Source organism: Myxocyprinus asiaticus, chromosome 32 (genome assembly GCF_019703515.2).
Source record: "Myxocyprinus asiaticus isolate MX2 ecotype Aquarium Trade chromosome 32, UBuf_Myxa_2, whole genome shotgun sequence".
Lineage (NCBI taxonomy): Eukaryota > Metazoa > Chordata > Actinopteri > Cypriniformes > Catostomidae > Myxocyprinus > Myxocyprinus asiaticus.
This window is the reverse complement of record NC_059375.1, coordinates 10,282,390-10,296,725: the sequence shown is the minus strand read 5'-3', so window position 1 is coordinate 10,296,725 and position 14,336 is coordinate 10,282,390. Positions and strand designations below refer to the sequence as shown.

General features: G+C 35.2%; 1 protein-coding gene across 1 annotated transcript in view; it reads right to left on the bottom strand.

Moving 5' to 3' along the window:
• LOC127422864 (protocadherin-15-like) overlaps positions 1-14,336 on the bottom strand; it is a 427,222-nt gene that overhangs the window by 205,145 nt on the left and 207,741 nt on the right. Inside the window, exons 18-19 of the mRNA XM_051666673.1 lie at positions 11,972-12,051; positions 4,064-4,157 (exon numbers count right to left, since the gene is read on the bottom strand). Of these exons, the coding sequence (XP_051522633.1) occupies positions 4,064-4,157; positions 11,972-12,051 (174 nt within the window). The remainder of the gene's footprint in view (positions 1-4,063; positions 4,158-11,971; positions 12,052-14,336) is intronic.

Below are 14,336 nucleotides of genomic sequence, written 5' to 3'. Positions count from 1 at the left end.
TAATCCCCGCTCAAACTTCACTTCATTGCGAAGTCTTGCCAATTCACCCGTTGTCTTGCATTTCTGAGCGTTATCGTTATCTACTGCCTGCCTGCCTGCCTGCCTGTCTGTGTTGATTATTGCCTGTCCCTTGGATTACCCCTTTGTTTACCGTCTTTGATTTGTTACTTTGTTTGGATTGCTTACCTGGTTTTGACTTCTGCCTGTTTAACTACGATTGCATTAAACTCTGCACATGGATCTTCACTCGGTGTCTGCCTCTGACTCGTTACACCAAATATCATATGAGTCAGTCTTGTGCCATGAATTTTATTTGTTTTATATATATATATATATATATATACTGTATATATATATATCTTACATTATATCAAAGCCAGCTTGTGATGTTTCTGTGCATATATATGTGTGTACGGTACAGATGTTTTTTTTGTTTCTAATAGGGGTGTGCAGCAAAGCCATTATCTGTTACTATGAGAAAATTATTTGTATCTATATATGTATTCAGTTAGAAATGAATGTGGGCGTGTCTTAATTCGTAAGTGTGTCAAAACTAATTTTAAAATGTAACTCTCTTACATTTAGGCCATAGCTTCTGTATATTCTCCGTGTACAGGAATATTCTGAATAAATTTACATCCAGTCAAGTATTTAAACCTATATGGAACATTTATTATTATTTTTGGAATAAGGGATTAACCAGATAATTACCTTAATCCGTAATGTGGATATAAATGTGGTCAACTTACTGTCAAGCTCCGCTATAAAATCATCACTTCTCTGGTCATGAATTAAACATCGCGCTCAGGTTGGTATATAAATCCTTGAATTTATAAATCTGTGTAAATTATGTAAAACATTTTTTGTTAATGTGTTAGATCAGACATTTCAAACAGACATTTCAAGAAGTGGAAAATGTGTATGATATAGTTAGTAGCCTACTGTTTACAAGCTTAGATTTCTAAGATGTGCACAATTAATGGAGACTGCAAACGGAGTCGAGACAGCGGCCATCCAATCTGAACTTGAAATCACACTGTGTGCATTTTCATTCATAAGGTTTACAATGTAGTAATATTGGCTTTATAGAATCATTATTGCTTTGTAATTTTCTACATGTTTCATATGTGTACACAGTTTTAGCAAAATTATCATTATATTAATAATTATATAAGTATATTTTAATATTGATGGATTTCCCTTGAAAATAAAGTTGGATACAACTTATTCAACCATTAAACTGTTGCTCTTGTCTAGCTTGAGCTGATTGGTCTGTGTCATTTTATAATGTTTACTTTGACTTATCCAGTGTTGAAGTTGACAGTTGTTGCAATGCCTAGCGTCAAATCATTGATTGCATACAGTTTACACAGGATGTTACAATTTAAACTATAGAGTTCTGAATATTTTGTACTAAATATCAGCTGTATATAAACAAACCATAGAAATCAAACACCTTGTCAAGGAATGAAAAACAATGATCAGTATTGATGATTGACTGATTGATTGATTTACTGTTTGTTTGATTGATTGATTGATTAATTGATTGATAGATGACTTCTCTTTTCTTTTCTTATAATCATTCTTTCCACAATTTTTTTCACCATTAGGCTTTTAAACAACTATTTAATTATTTAACTCTCCGTTACTAAAAATGGTTTTGACCCATTTCACTTTTATATTTAAAATTAAAAAGGCTTGGCAATTTTTCCTCCACTTGCCAACTGAACACACACACACACACACACACAAACTGGACTTGATTTTATGAGTCTAATAGGTTGCAAAAAAAAAAAAAAAAAAAAAGAAAAAAGTGTGACACTCTTTCTGTTCCGGGTCAAATTTGATCCACCATAGGAAATGAATGGGTGAGACTAAAACACAGAGCTTTTTATTTTTATTGCTATTTACCAAATAAAATCAATCAATCAGCCACAATGCAGAACATACCCACACATAAATAGGGTGAGACTATAGCACATCCACAATGCAGAACACAATAAATTTGTGAGATTACAATGCAGGGCAATTGTTTTTTTTTTTATTTTATTTTTTATTTTTATTATTATTATTGTTTTTTTATTTATTTTTTTATTGTGAAATAAAAATCAATCAGCCACTATGTAGCACAAATGCACATACTGATCAAAGTCAGGGTCTGACCCCACGTTATTGCTGTTCACGTCACTAATTAGAATTTTTGTGTTTGCAAAAGATTGCACGATTGCCATTGCAAAGTCTTCTGTTTGTAAAAAAAAAAATGGTATTATCACTGTTTATTGCTGTTCATATATTGTAATAATGAACATTTTTATATGTACATTGTAAAAGTATTAATGTTTGTTTTATTTACATTTTTATTCATTTACTCTATTTAGTTATTGAATTTTGATGTTGTATGAAATAAATAATAGGTAACAAAATGCTTTATCTTCTCTTCATAATACCTCAGGTTTGACAGTAAGCATAATGTAGCATTATTGCAAGAACTAACAAGTGGTTTAAAAAAAAAATATTATAAAACATTAAAAATAAATAAAGTCTCAATACCATAAAATTCCAGATAAAATACAAAAGTTATAATGCACGAATTTACTGAAATTCATTTCCTTTATAAAAATTAAATTCAATATATGTTTACCATATAGTATTAATGTAACAGTAAAGGTGGCGGCCTTTAATGAACAGTAACCAAGTTAAATAAAGAAAATCAAATACTTTTGCAAGAAATCAATTATCCAAAAAATAAACAAGTGAACAAATGAGCAATTAACAGTGAGTGAAAAAAAAAAAAAAAAAAAAAAAAAAAAATATATATATATATATATATATATATATATATATATATATATATATATATATTTGATTGATAGATTAACTGATTAAATATATCAATAAATAATTGATCTTCTCTTTTCTGATCTTTCGTTCTTCAAAATCTATATATTTCTTTCCATTTTTGCCATTCTGTTATTGGGGAGACTGGGTATAGTTGTGACATGGGGAAGTTTTTACAAGGGCTATATCTTGGTAACAATAAGAATTGCAGTCAAAAGCCTAATCACATACCTGTGTGTTTTCTCTACTAGTGGTTTTGTATGCTGGTTTCAAGCACATTGTTCAAAACCCTCTTAAATTAGATAAGTTATGTGAATTCTACCCCCAAAAGTAGTCTCATTATCAGATCGTGGGCATGTTGTCTCATTTTTATTGGGCAGGTCTTTTAAATATCATAAATGCATACAATTAATCAATAACAATATTTGTTGGCTAAAACAATGTTCGATGGTAATTATATTTTATAAGTTATCTTTTCCATTTTTTTTTTTTTTCCATGAATCATTTTGTGCTGTTTAATGCAGGCATTGATTTGAAGAGAGGAATAGATTTTGTTTTAGTGTTTGTGAGGGGGGAATGTGCCATCTCAGAAGGTCATTGTGTTTTCAATGAACAGTATTTTTTATTTATTTTTTAATTATATATTTATTTATTAGGGGCAGTGGTGGCTCAGCGGTTAAAGGCTCTGGGTTGGCCACTGTTGGGCCCTTGAGCAAGGCCCTTGACCCTATCTGCTCCAGGGGCACCGTATCATGGATGACCCTGCACTCTGACCCCAGCTTACCTGGGATATGTGAAAAACAAATACATTTCAATATATATATGAAAAATGTATAATGTGTGACAATAATAAAGGCTTTCTCTTTTTATTTTTATTTTGGGGGGGGGGGGGGGGCAATATCGGTGAAAAAGCTTTTTTGTAGCCAAGACTCCAAGGTATGTGTCTATACAGAAACTAACTTTCCAATATAAACCTATATACCCTGAGAAATATTTACTGGAGAAAAATATTCTCAGCACAGCCTTATGAATGTTTCTGAATCTTGTATCTGCCCATCCTTGCTTAGTCATGATTGATTCTTCTAGATTCAGACATGTTGTTGTACTGCATCTGAATGCATGTGAGTGATGTCTTTTTAAGCCGAAGATTAGATTAAACATCTTTTAAACTTCCACTACAGCAGTGTTTTATTTTCAATGTGGTGTGATTGACAAATGGTCTTACCCCATCTGGCTTGCCATCAGAAGCTGTGACCGTTAGCATGTAGCTATCCGTGATCTCTCTGTCCAGTGTTTTTGCCAGCAACAACAGCCCAGATCTGCAAGCAAAACCATGTTAAAAGCCTGAGTATAACAGAGCCCAAAGGTCTAACTGTTTTAAAGGAATATTTAACATAAAAATGAAAAATCAGTCTTCATTTGCTCACCTTCATGTTGTTCCAAACCGTATGACTTTCTTTCTTCCCTGGATCACAAAAGAAGAAATTTTGCATAATGTACTGTCCGCTATTTTCCTTTCAATTACAATGAATAGAAACTGGATGCAAGAAGGATGTAAAAGCATCATAAAGTTAATACGTTCGATTTATGTGCTATATTCCAAGAGTTCCGAAGCCATGTGATTGATTTGTATGACAAACAGACTGAAAATGATGTTGTTATTCACTGAAAATCAGTGTGATTTTAAAGTAGCTGAAGTAGCAATGTGAAAGAATAGTTCTGAATTAGATATTTTCAGTGAATCAGTACATCCATCACAAAACCAGCGCGAATGATTCATTCACAAATCTAACTGATATGTTTAATTCACTGACTTAATGATCCAGTCACAGCAGCTCACTGCAGGCGAAGATTATCTCTAAATATCGACATAAAATTCAGTCTGCTTCTCACAAAAAGTCACCAAATGCCTTCAGAATACTTGGAATATAGAACACAAGTCATATCAACTACATCGTTTATGGTGCTTCTGCATCCTTTTTTAATCTTGAAAGCTTCAGTCTCTATTCATTGTGATTTTATGAAAAATAGTGACCAGTACATTATTCAAAATGTATCCTTTTGCGTGTCTTGAAAGACAGTAAGAAAGTCATAGGTGTTTGGAACAACATGATAGTTGAATGACATGATGACTATCCCTTTAACTTTCCAGCAGTTCTAGAGGGCAATCATGAGTGAAGTGGTGCAAACATGTTAAAATTCACATCATGTGCCATGGTTAAACAAAATTGGAAAATGTCATACATGCAACAGGCCACAGTCAAAATCTAGACAAAGTGAATCATTTTCCGCTGAAATTAGTTCATCAAATACAGGCTTAAATAGAGATTTGAATTATGTGCTGCTGAAAGAAATGGCCTGGCAATATAATCATCACTTGTAAAATTCCTAGCAAGCCTTGTGCCACTTTGAAAAGCCAAGGACATTTTGCATGTGCTTGGGGACGATTAGAATTGCATTAATTGTTGTCAGGCAACAGCAGCCATGAGTGAAAAAATGTGGTCCATTCAGATGAGATGGGACATTAAGTGTTGTAGTACACAGTGCATTTGGCCATACATTTGCATTTGTTTACACTGTAATGCAAGTTTAATTGCGAAATCGTGGAACAGTCCGGGAATCGTACACCAAATCGTGGACTGAGAAAGCCCACTCTGCTTTACAAGTGTGGTAATATATCAAAAATACAAACCTTAAAAACCTGCAATTTAGTTAATGGCATTTGATGAATGAAATTCATTATGGGCTATTAGTTCAACATGATGAATTATTCAGACAGCTTTTAGGAATTCTGAAGAGTTGTAACTGTTTAAACATCTTCCTGTGGCATTTTTCACAAAAAGGGTACATTTTGGTGTTCCATTACTTTAATGGTATGGTGTAGCCATATGGCAACAATTTATTTTCTTTCACTGTCTCACCTTTGAGAAAAAGCTATCACATAATGCACTGTTAGAAATAAAAGTACAGTCTTTAAGGTAACAATCATATATTGTTTTTAAGCCACATGACATTTGATTTTGTCTCCAAGACTGTTTTTCCTGGGGTCACCATTAAGCACCATTCACACTGTCAGAGATTTGCAGCCACAAAGCAACAGGAGACCATTCATTTTCAATGAGAGCTTTCCAGTGACAGCGATTTCCAGTGACAGGAGCGATAGTGACCATTGGTGACAGGATGTGGGTGTGTCAGGAGACAAGACAAAGTTTAGGAAAGTTTAACTTTATGCACTTTATTTACTCACCCTTATGTCATCCCAGATGGGTATGACTTTCTTTCTTCTGCAGAACACAAAAAATTATTTTAGAAAAAAAAACAAAAAAAAAATATATAAAATCTGTAGGTCCATACAATGCAAGTGAATGGTGCCAGATCTTTGAAGGTCCAAAAAGCATATAAAGAAAGTATAAAAGTAATCCATATGACTCTAGTGGTTACATGTCTTCTGCAGCAATATGATGGTTGTGGGTAAGAAACAGATCAATATTTAAGCCTTTTTTAAACAATAAATCTCCAATTTCACTTTCACTTCTGCATTCTTCTTCTTTTGTTTTTTGGCGATTCACATTATTTGTGCACATCACACCTTCTGGGCAAAGAAGAGAATTTATAGAAAACGAAAATATATAGACTAACACGAGTAAAGATGCTGACTACCACTCCTGGAGTCGCAAGTTCGAATCCAGGGCGTGCTCAGTGACTCCAGCCAGGTCTGCTAAGCAACCAAATTGGCTCGGTTGCTAGGGAGGGTAGAGTCGCATGGGGTAACCCACTCGTGGTTGCTATAATGTGGTTCTTGCTCTCGGTGGGGCTCGTGGTGTGTTGTGCGTGGATGCTGCGGAGAATAGCGTGAAGCCTCCACACGTGCTATGTCTCCGGGGTAACACACTCAATAAGCCATGTGATAAGATGTGCAGACTGACAGTCTCAGAAGCAGAGGCAACTGAGATTCGTCCTCCGCCACCTGGATTGAGGCGAGTCACTACGCCACCACGAGGACTTAGAGTGCATTGGGAATTGGGCATTCCAAATTAGGGAGAAAAGGGGAGAAAAAAATGATATATATATATATATATATATATATATATATATATATATATATATATATATATATATATATATATATATAGACTTACATATGAATTTGTTTCTCACCCACACCTATCATATCACTTCTAACGATATGGATTTTACCACTGGAGTTGTATGAATTACTTTGATTCTGCCTTAATGTGCTTTTTGGACCTTAAAATTTCTGGCCACCATTCACTTGCATTGTATGGGCCTACAGAGCTGAGATATTCTTCTAAAAATCTAAATTTGTGTTCTGCAGAAGAAAGAACATCATACACATCTAGAATGGCATGAGGGTGAGTAAATGATTTTTAAGTGAACTAACCCTTTAACATAATAGGCCCCCTACAACCACTGGAGATTCTTTGATATATGAACACTGCTGCAGACAGTCATGTGTTCTCCAGATGAAATAAACAAATGCAAAGCAGCATCTTCAGCAAGGCTCCTGAGGACCTCATGTATATTCATCACACATTTACCACAAAACAGCATCTGTACATGTCAAAGAACATGCATACAGTCTGAATCATATCCCCTATTGAATAACATCAATTGTAATGATAACCGCAGAAAACAAGAGTTATTATTGTTATTATAAGCAACAGCTGCAAACATAAACTATGTCAGGCCGAGCCAATAATGGAAACATTATTTATATAAATAACTGAAAGGGAACCTGTGAATGGTATCTTAATTTATCACCACACGGTCTGTGAAATTTGTTGTGTCACAAATTTTACATCATGTTGTCATAATGCTGCCATGTTAAAGGGGTCATTTAACAAGCATCTTTTGAGATAAAAGAGTTCATTGTACTATGAAAACATACTGTAATTTTCAGAACTCAAAACTTATTGAAAATAAGCTGCAAAATCAATTCGTTCTGAACTTCTTCAATTGCCCTGATCTTACAAGGACAAGTATGAAAAGTGTTTGAGTTTATATTAAAACTGCTGACTTTTGATTGCAGACTTTAGTGTCTTCGCAAATCTGAGCACAGTGTTAGATATTGTTGAGATCTCTTCTGAAACTCTACTGGAGACCCGTTAGAGATTATGGGGTCTTTTTCTCACAAAAAAAAATAAAAATAATAAATTCTCAAAAGCAGACTTAAAAACTCCTATTTGCTCCATTTAATCTCATTGCTTTCTAGGAGAAACAATTGAAATAGAAACAAGATCTCAATTGTGATTTTTCTGCCTAATTGGTTGTTGTGTTGAACACACAAAACTAATGAGAATACCAAATATCAATTTAAACTTCTGCATACCTTCCACTTGAAAATGTATCAGTAATCTTAATCTTTTCTGAATAATTTCACTTTTAAATTCCATTTCGATTACTTTTTGAAAGGATAACCCCAAACGTTAAGCCTCCATAAAAATGCTTTAAAAGTAAACATATACTTTATATTATCATATTTACCCTCCAGCCACACTTTCCCAGACTCCACAGTTACACAAATCCACAGACAGCTCTATCTGTAACTCTGTGGGGACCAGAAGGCATTGTGTTAAAGAGGAGAGGAAGGAAAGGGGGCGTGACCATTCGAAATAAGCACAGACAGTCCAGGAAACGTAGTCCTGTTCATCATTTACTTATTGAAGGGACAGTAACAAGTCATTCGAACTGCATTCTGTTTGCATGTCTTGCCTTGAGAACAAAAACTGGATCTGAAGATTTGCTTTGGGCAATGACTGAAATGCCTTTTGGTACCCTGCACACTACACACTATAACATGCTTTACTACATGCATTACTAAAGAAATAGAGAGGAAAAGAGCCACTAATGTTGTTTACTCCTTTTGCTAAGTGCTGAATAAAATACAGTAAAACACATCTGAAGTTTTTCTCTAAAAACATTCAAGTACTATTCTGCTTTCACCACACACTAGGGGAAAATATCTTCAGCTGCATTTGAAAAAAGAGGATTTTTTTATTTATTTATTTATTTATCAATCCTTATTAATTATGCATCATGTCTGAGACAAGATATTATCTGCATTCAGTGTATGTCAAGATATGGCTTTAACCATGCAAACATTTTACAGAAAAGTTTTCCAACTAACACTTTATATTAATGTTCTCTTTGTTAAGTGTGTATAAAGGGGTTAATTAATGACTAATAAGTCATTTACAAATTAATTAGAAATGATTTATATGCAATTGTAACAACATGGATACAAATGTCATGCAATTCTAGCCAGATAGTGAGCAATTTAAACATACATGTTATAAATGCTTTATAAATACACGTATCTATACTTGTATTAAAAACATAAAATGCCCTAATTCATGATTTATGTCACAATGCAGCAAAAATAGACTACTATAGCTTTGTGTTTTTGTATGAATTATTGTCATGTCTTGACTCAGTTGTGTTGTCAGTTTCCTTGTTATGTTGATGTCAAAATAATGATTTTATCTAGTCTTAAAGTCCTTCGCAAAAACACTTTTCAGGTCTTCATGCTCATTCACAGTATACAGTATATCATATAATTCAGCCTGATGACCATAAAACCACACTGGACTTTATGTACATAGGTTTCTAATGTTGGCAACTTATGCTTCAACCAATAAATAATCCATATGTGTCCACTTTACATTAAAGTACATTTTCAAGGGTTACTAATATTGAATAAATTATATTAAGTATTTATAATATTTGAGGTAAAATGGCTAACTGTTTGGCAGGCATTGCATTAAATCATCCTTTCCAAGCAAGTTTTTATAAATGCATATAAATGATTTACTAAGCACCTGTAAAATAATTATTAGTCATTAATTAACCTGTTTATACAGTGCATTCAGAAAGTATTCAGATCCCTAACTTTTTCACATTTTATGTTGCAGCCCTATGCTAAAATGCTTTATTTAAAAAAATAACAATAAATAAATAAATAAATAAAAATCACATCAATCTACACTAAATACCCCATAATGAATGCAAAAAACAGATTTTTTTTATAACTTTTCACATTAGTTTTACAAGAAAAAAACTGAAATATCTCATTGATATACATATTCAGACCCTTATTTCAGTACTTAGTTGAAGCACTTTTGGCAGCAATTATAGCCTCAAGTCTTTTTGGGGATTTTCTGCCATTCTTCTCTGCAGATCCTCTGTCAGGTTGGATGGGGCCCATCGGTGGACAGCCATTTTCAGGTCTCTCCAGAGATGTTTGATTGGGTTCAAGTCTGGGCTCTGGCTGGGCCACTCAAGGACATTCACAGAGTTGTCCCTAAGCCACTCTTGTGTTGTCTTGGCTGTGAGTTTAGGGTCATTCTAATGTTGGAAGGTGAACCTTCGGCCCAGTCTGAGGTCCTGAGTGCTCTGGACCAAGTTTTCATTAAGGATATCTCTGTATTTTGCTGCGTTCAGCTTTCCTTCAACCCTAACCAGTCCCCCTGTCCCTGCCACTGAAAAACACCCCCACAGCATGATGCTACCACCACCATGCTTCACTGTTGGAATGGTATTGCGCAGGTGATGAGCGGTGCCTGGTTTCCTCCAGACATGACGCTTGGAATTGAGGCCAAACAGTTCAATCTTCTTTTCATCAGACCAAAGAATCTTGTTTCTCACAGTCTGTGAGTCCTTTAGGTGCTTTTTAATGTGTCTTGCATTGGGGAGAGGCTTCCGTCTGGCCACTCTGCCATAAAGTCCAGATCGGTGGAGTGTTGCAGTGATGGTTGTCCTTCTGCAAGTTTCTCCCATCTCCACACATGATCTCTGGAGCTTAACCAGAGTGAACATCGGGTTCTTGGTCACCTCTCTTACCAAGGCCCTTCTCCCCCGATTGCTCAGTTTGGCCGGGCTGCCAGCTCTAGGAAGAGTCCTTGTTGTTTCAAACTTCTTCCATTTAAGAATTATGGAGGCCTCTGTGCTCTTGGTAACCTTCAATGCAGCAGAAATTGTTTTGTAGCCTTCCCCAGATCTTTGCCTTGATACAATCTGGTCTCTGAGCTCTGCAGGCAGTTCCTTTGACCTCATGGCTTGGTTTTTGCTCTGATATGCATTTTCAGCTGTGAGACCTTATATAGACAGGTGTGTACTTTTCCAAATCATGTCCAATCAATTGAATTTGCAACAGGTGAACTCCAATCAAAGTGTAGAAACATCTCAATGATGATCCAGAGAAATGGGATGCACCTGAGCAAAATTTCAAGTGTCATAGAAAAGGGTCTGAATACTTATGTCAATGTGATATTTAATTTTTTTTTTTTTTTTTACTTTTTTTTTTTTTTTTTAATACATTTGCAAAGTTATCAAAACTTGGGGTATGGAATGTAGATTGATGTGAAAAAAAATAAAAATAAATAATTTAAAGCATTTTAGCATAAGGCTGCAACATAACAAAATGTGAAGAAAAAACAATGAAGGGGTCTGAATACTTTCTGAATGCACTGTAAACCCTTAACAAAGGGACCATTAATGTATAGTGCTACCATTGTTTTTACTCACACAGACACAGTGGGCACCAAAAGTCCACCACTAGTTTCCACTAGTAAAAAATGCTACTGTTTTGCATTGTTGTCAAATTGAAAACAATTTCCAAATAGTATTGTCAGCATAACAATTTGATTTTAAAAGCTGAACTGAAAAAAAAAAAAAAAAAAAAAAAAAAATGAGAATGAATTTCAGACCTCATTTAATTTGGTATACCCCCCTTTGGTACATTTGGTATAGAAGGAAGTCTGACCTTTTGTACAACATTAACATGTTTAAAGTCACATATTCGCTCACATTTGATTAGTGACCTAGAAATAGTTGAGAATCTTAAATGTTTCTTCTTCATTTAATGTCATGACTTTTCTTCTAAAGTATTCTGTTTATGTCTTGGTTTAAGTGAACAAGCAAATAATCTTCAATTTTCAGTGTTCTCAAACTTTTGGGCTGCACTGTAAATATAAACAAAAACAAAAATAAACAAAGACAAAAATAAAGACAATGTCTGTGTCTACATCGCAATTAAAACTTCTCAGTCAGACACAAAATAAAATGATGGATTTTGGAAGAGCAGCTGTTCATTGGCCGTTCAAAGCGAGCTTACTTTTGGGAGACTTCAAAGACGTTGTTTGGATCTCCACTCAGGATGGTGTATGTGATGGGATCTCTTTCACGGTCTGTTGCCTGCAAATGACAGACAGCACTGTTTTGTTACACTAATTCAATTACACTCAGACAGACTTTGCTTGACACCCCTCCAGCATCAAAACATTGCCATCAGGAAATCTCTGACAGCAAAACAAAACATATTTACTTTTTCTCAACTTAGGAAAGTATTAAATCCTAGCTTTCAAAGACTGTAACAAATTTAATACAAACAGGATTCACTAAACAGTTGTGGCACTTCAGTGCATGGTATTTCAACGTAAAACCCTGTGTCTAATGTGCCCTTCAAGTGGAGTTGGAAAGATCGTAATTTTGAGCCTTTGGTAGCTCAGGGAGCAAAGACACTGATTATCACCCCTAGACTCCACCATTGAAAACACCCCAACGAATCCAGGGTGTAATGAGTGACTCCAGCCTGGCTTCCTAAGCAACCAAATGGCCTAGTAGCTGGGAGGGTACAGTCACGTGGGTTACCTTCCTTGTGGTCACTACATAGTGGTTCTTGCTCTCTGTGGGGTGCGTGGTGAGTTGTGCATGGATGCCACGGTGAATAGTGTGAGCCTCCACACACGCTAAGTCTCTGCAGTAACGCATTCAGCAAGCCACAAAATAAGATGTGCAGACTGACTATCTCGGAAGCAGAGGCAACTGAGGGAGTTTTCACACTTGGGTCTTCTTTAAAAGAATCAAACTCAGACCCCTTTAAGTGGACCAAGAAGTGAACCGAGTGAAAAAGGACCCAGTTCTCTTTGCGTTCACACTACTTGTGATCTCCGAAGAGGGCTCAGATCTCTTTTTGGTCCACCTGACCCGTTACAGGGTCTCAGTCCATTCTGTATTCACACTGTGTTGTTTTTGTGAAACCCAGACCCCTTTTTAAAAGACTAAATTGATGGCACTTTTTATTATTATGGCAATATCAAGTGTTAGAGTACAATTTGCTCTACATATTAACATGTGAAATTATTTAACATGTTTAATACCCTTAAAATGAATAATAAGCATGAGTACAGGTGTCTGTATTAAATAACTGTATTACATAGTGTAAATATATAAAACCTTGTTTTTATACATTAAGAGGGAAAATTAATGCATTTAACTGAATGCATTGTATTTTATATTAATTTAACTGTATTTAAAGGCAAATTTCAAGAAATTTCAATCATGTATTATGGTAGATTAGTTGTATTACCAACATAAAATCCAATTGATTATGGTTTTATCTATTGACAGCTTCGGGCAACATCCATTCATTGAAAACATTAGTAATATATACTGCCCGGCCAAAAAAAAAAAAAATAAAAAAAAATAAAAAAAAGCCATTTAGATTTAAATAATGGTTAGGATCTGCGGTTGCTTCAGTTGGTCAGGTCTAGGCTCAGCAATGCTATGCGGCAATAAAATGAAGTCAGCTGAATACCTGAATGTACTGAATGACCAGGTTATCCCATCAATGGATTTTTTCTTCCCTGACGGCATGGGCATATTCCAGGACAACAATGCCAAGAGTCATCGGGTTCAAATTTTGAAAGATTCAGGGAGCATGATGAATCATTTTCACACATGAATTGGCTATCACAGAGACCTGACCTTAACCCCATTGAAAGTCTTTGGGATGTACTGGAGAAGACTTTACGGAGTGGTTCGACTCACCCGTCTTTCTTGCATGAGAAACAATGCCATGATGAATGCACGCCATAATCAAAGCTAAAGGCGGTATTGACGATGGGAGAGTTTCGATTGTCCACATATGGGCAAAAAATCCCATGAACTGCGCTCAGACCCCTGAAATGGACCAAGTGTGAAAACGCCCTGAGATTCGACCTCTGCCACCCGGATTGAGGCAAGAGGAATTTGTAAGTACTGGGAATTGGGCATGCCAAATTGGGAGAAAAAAGGGGTAAATAAGTAATAAAAATGTTCTCCCCGTGTTCGTGTGGGATTCCTCCAGGTGCTCCGGTTTCCCCCAGAGTCCAAAAAGACATGCAGGTTAAGTTAATTAGAGACCCTAAATTGCCCGTAGGTGTGAGTAAGAGTGTGAATGTGTATGTTGCTAAACCTAAACACTAATATAACAATAATATAACCAACCAACAATATAAAAGACATAATAAGCAGATACAAGAAGAAGTAGACTGATATATCGGTTTTACCGATTAATCTGTGCTGATAGTTACTTTATGGAACTATCATTATCAGCAAAAATATATGTTGATTGTTTTTTCATAATCTCCCTTTGTGTTTCGGGCTTGTTTATACTTAAAAAGTAAGCTAATCGTAGGTTGATTTCTTTGAAAACTGTA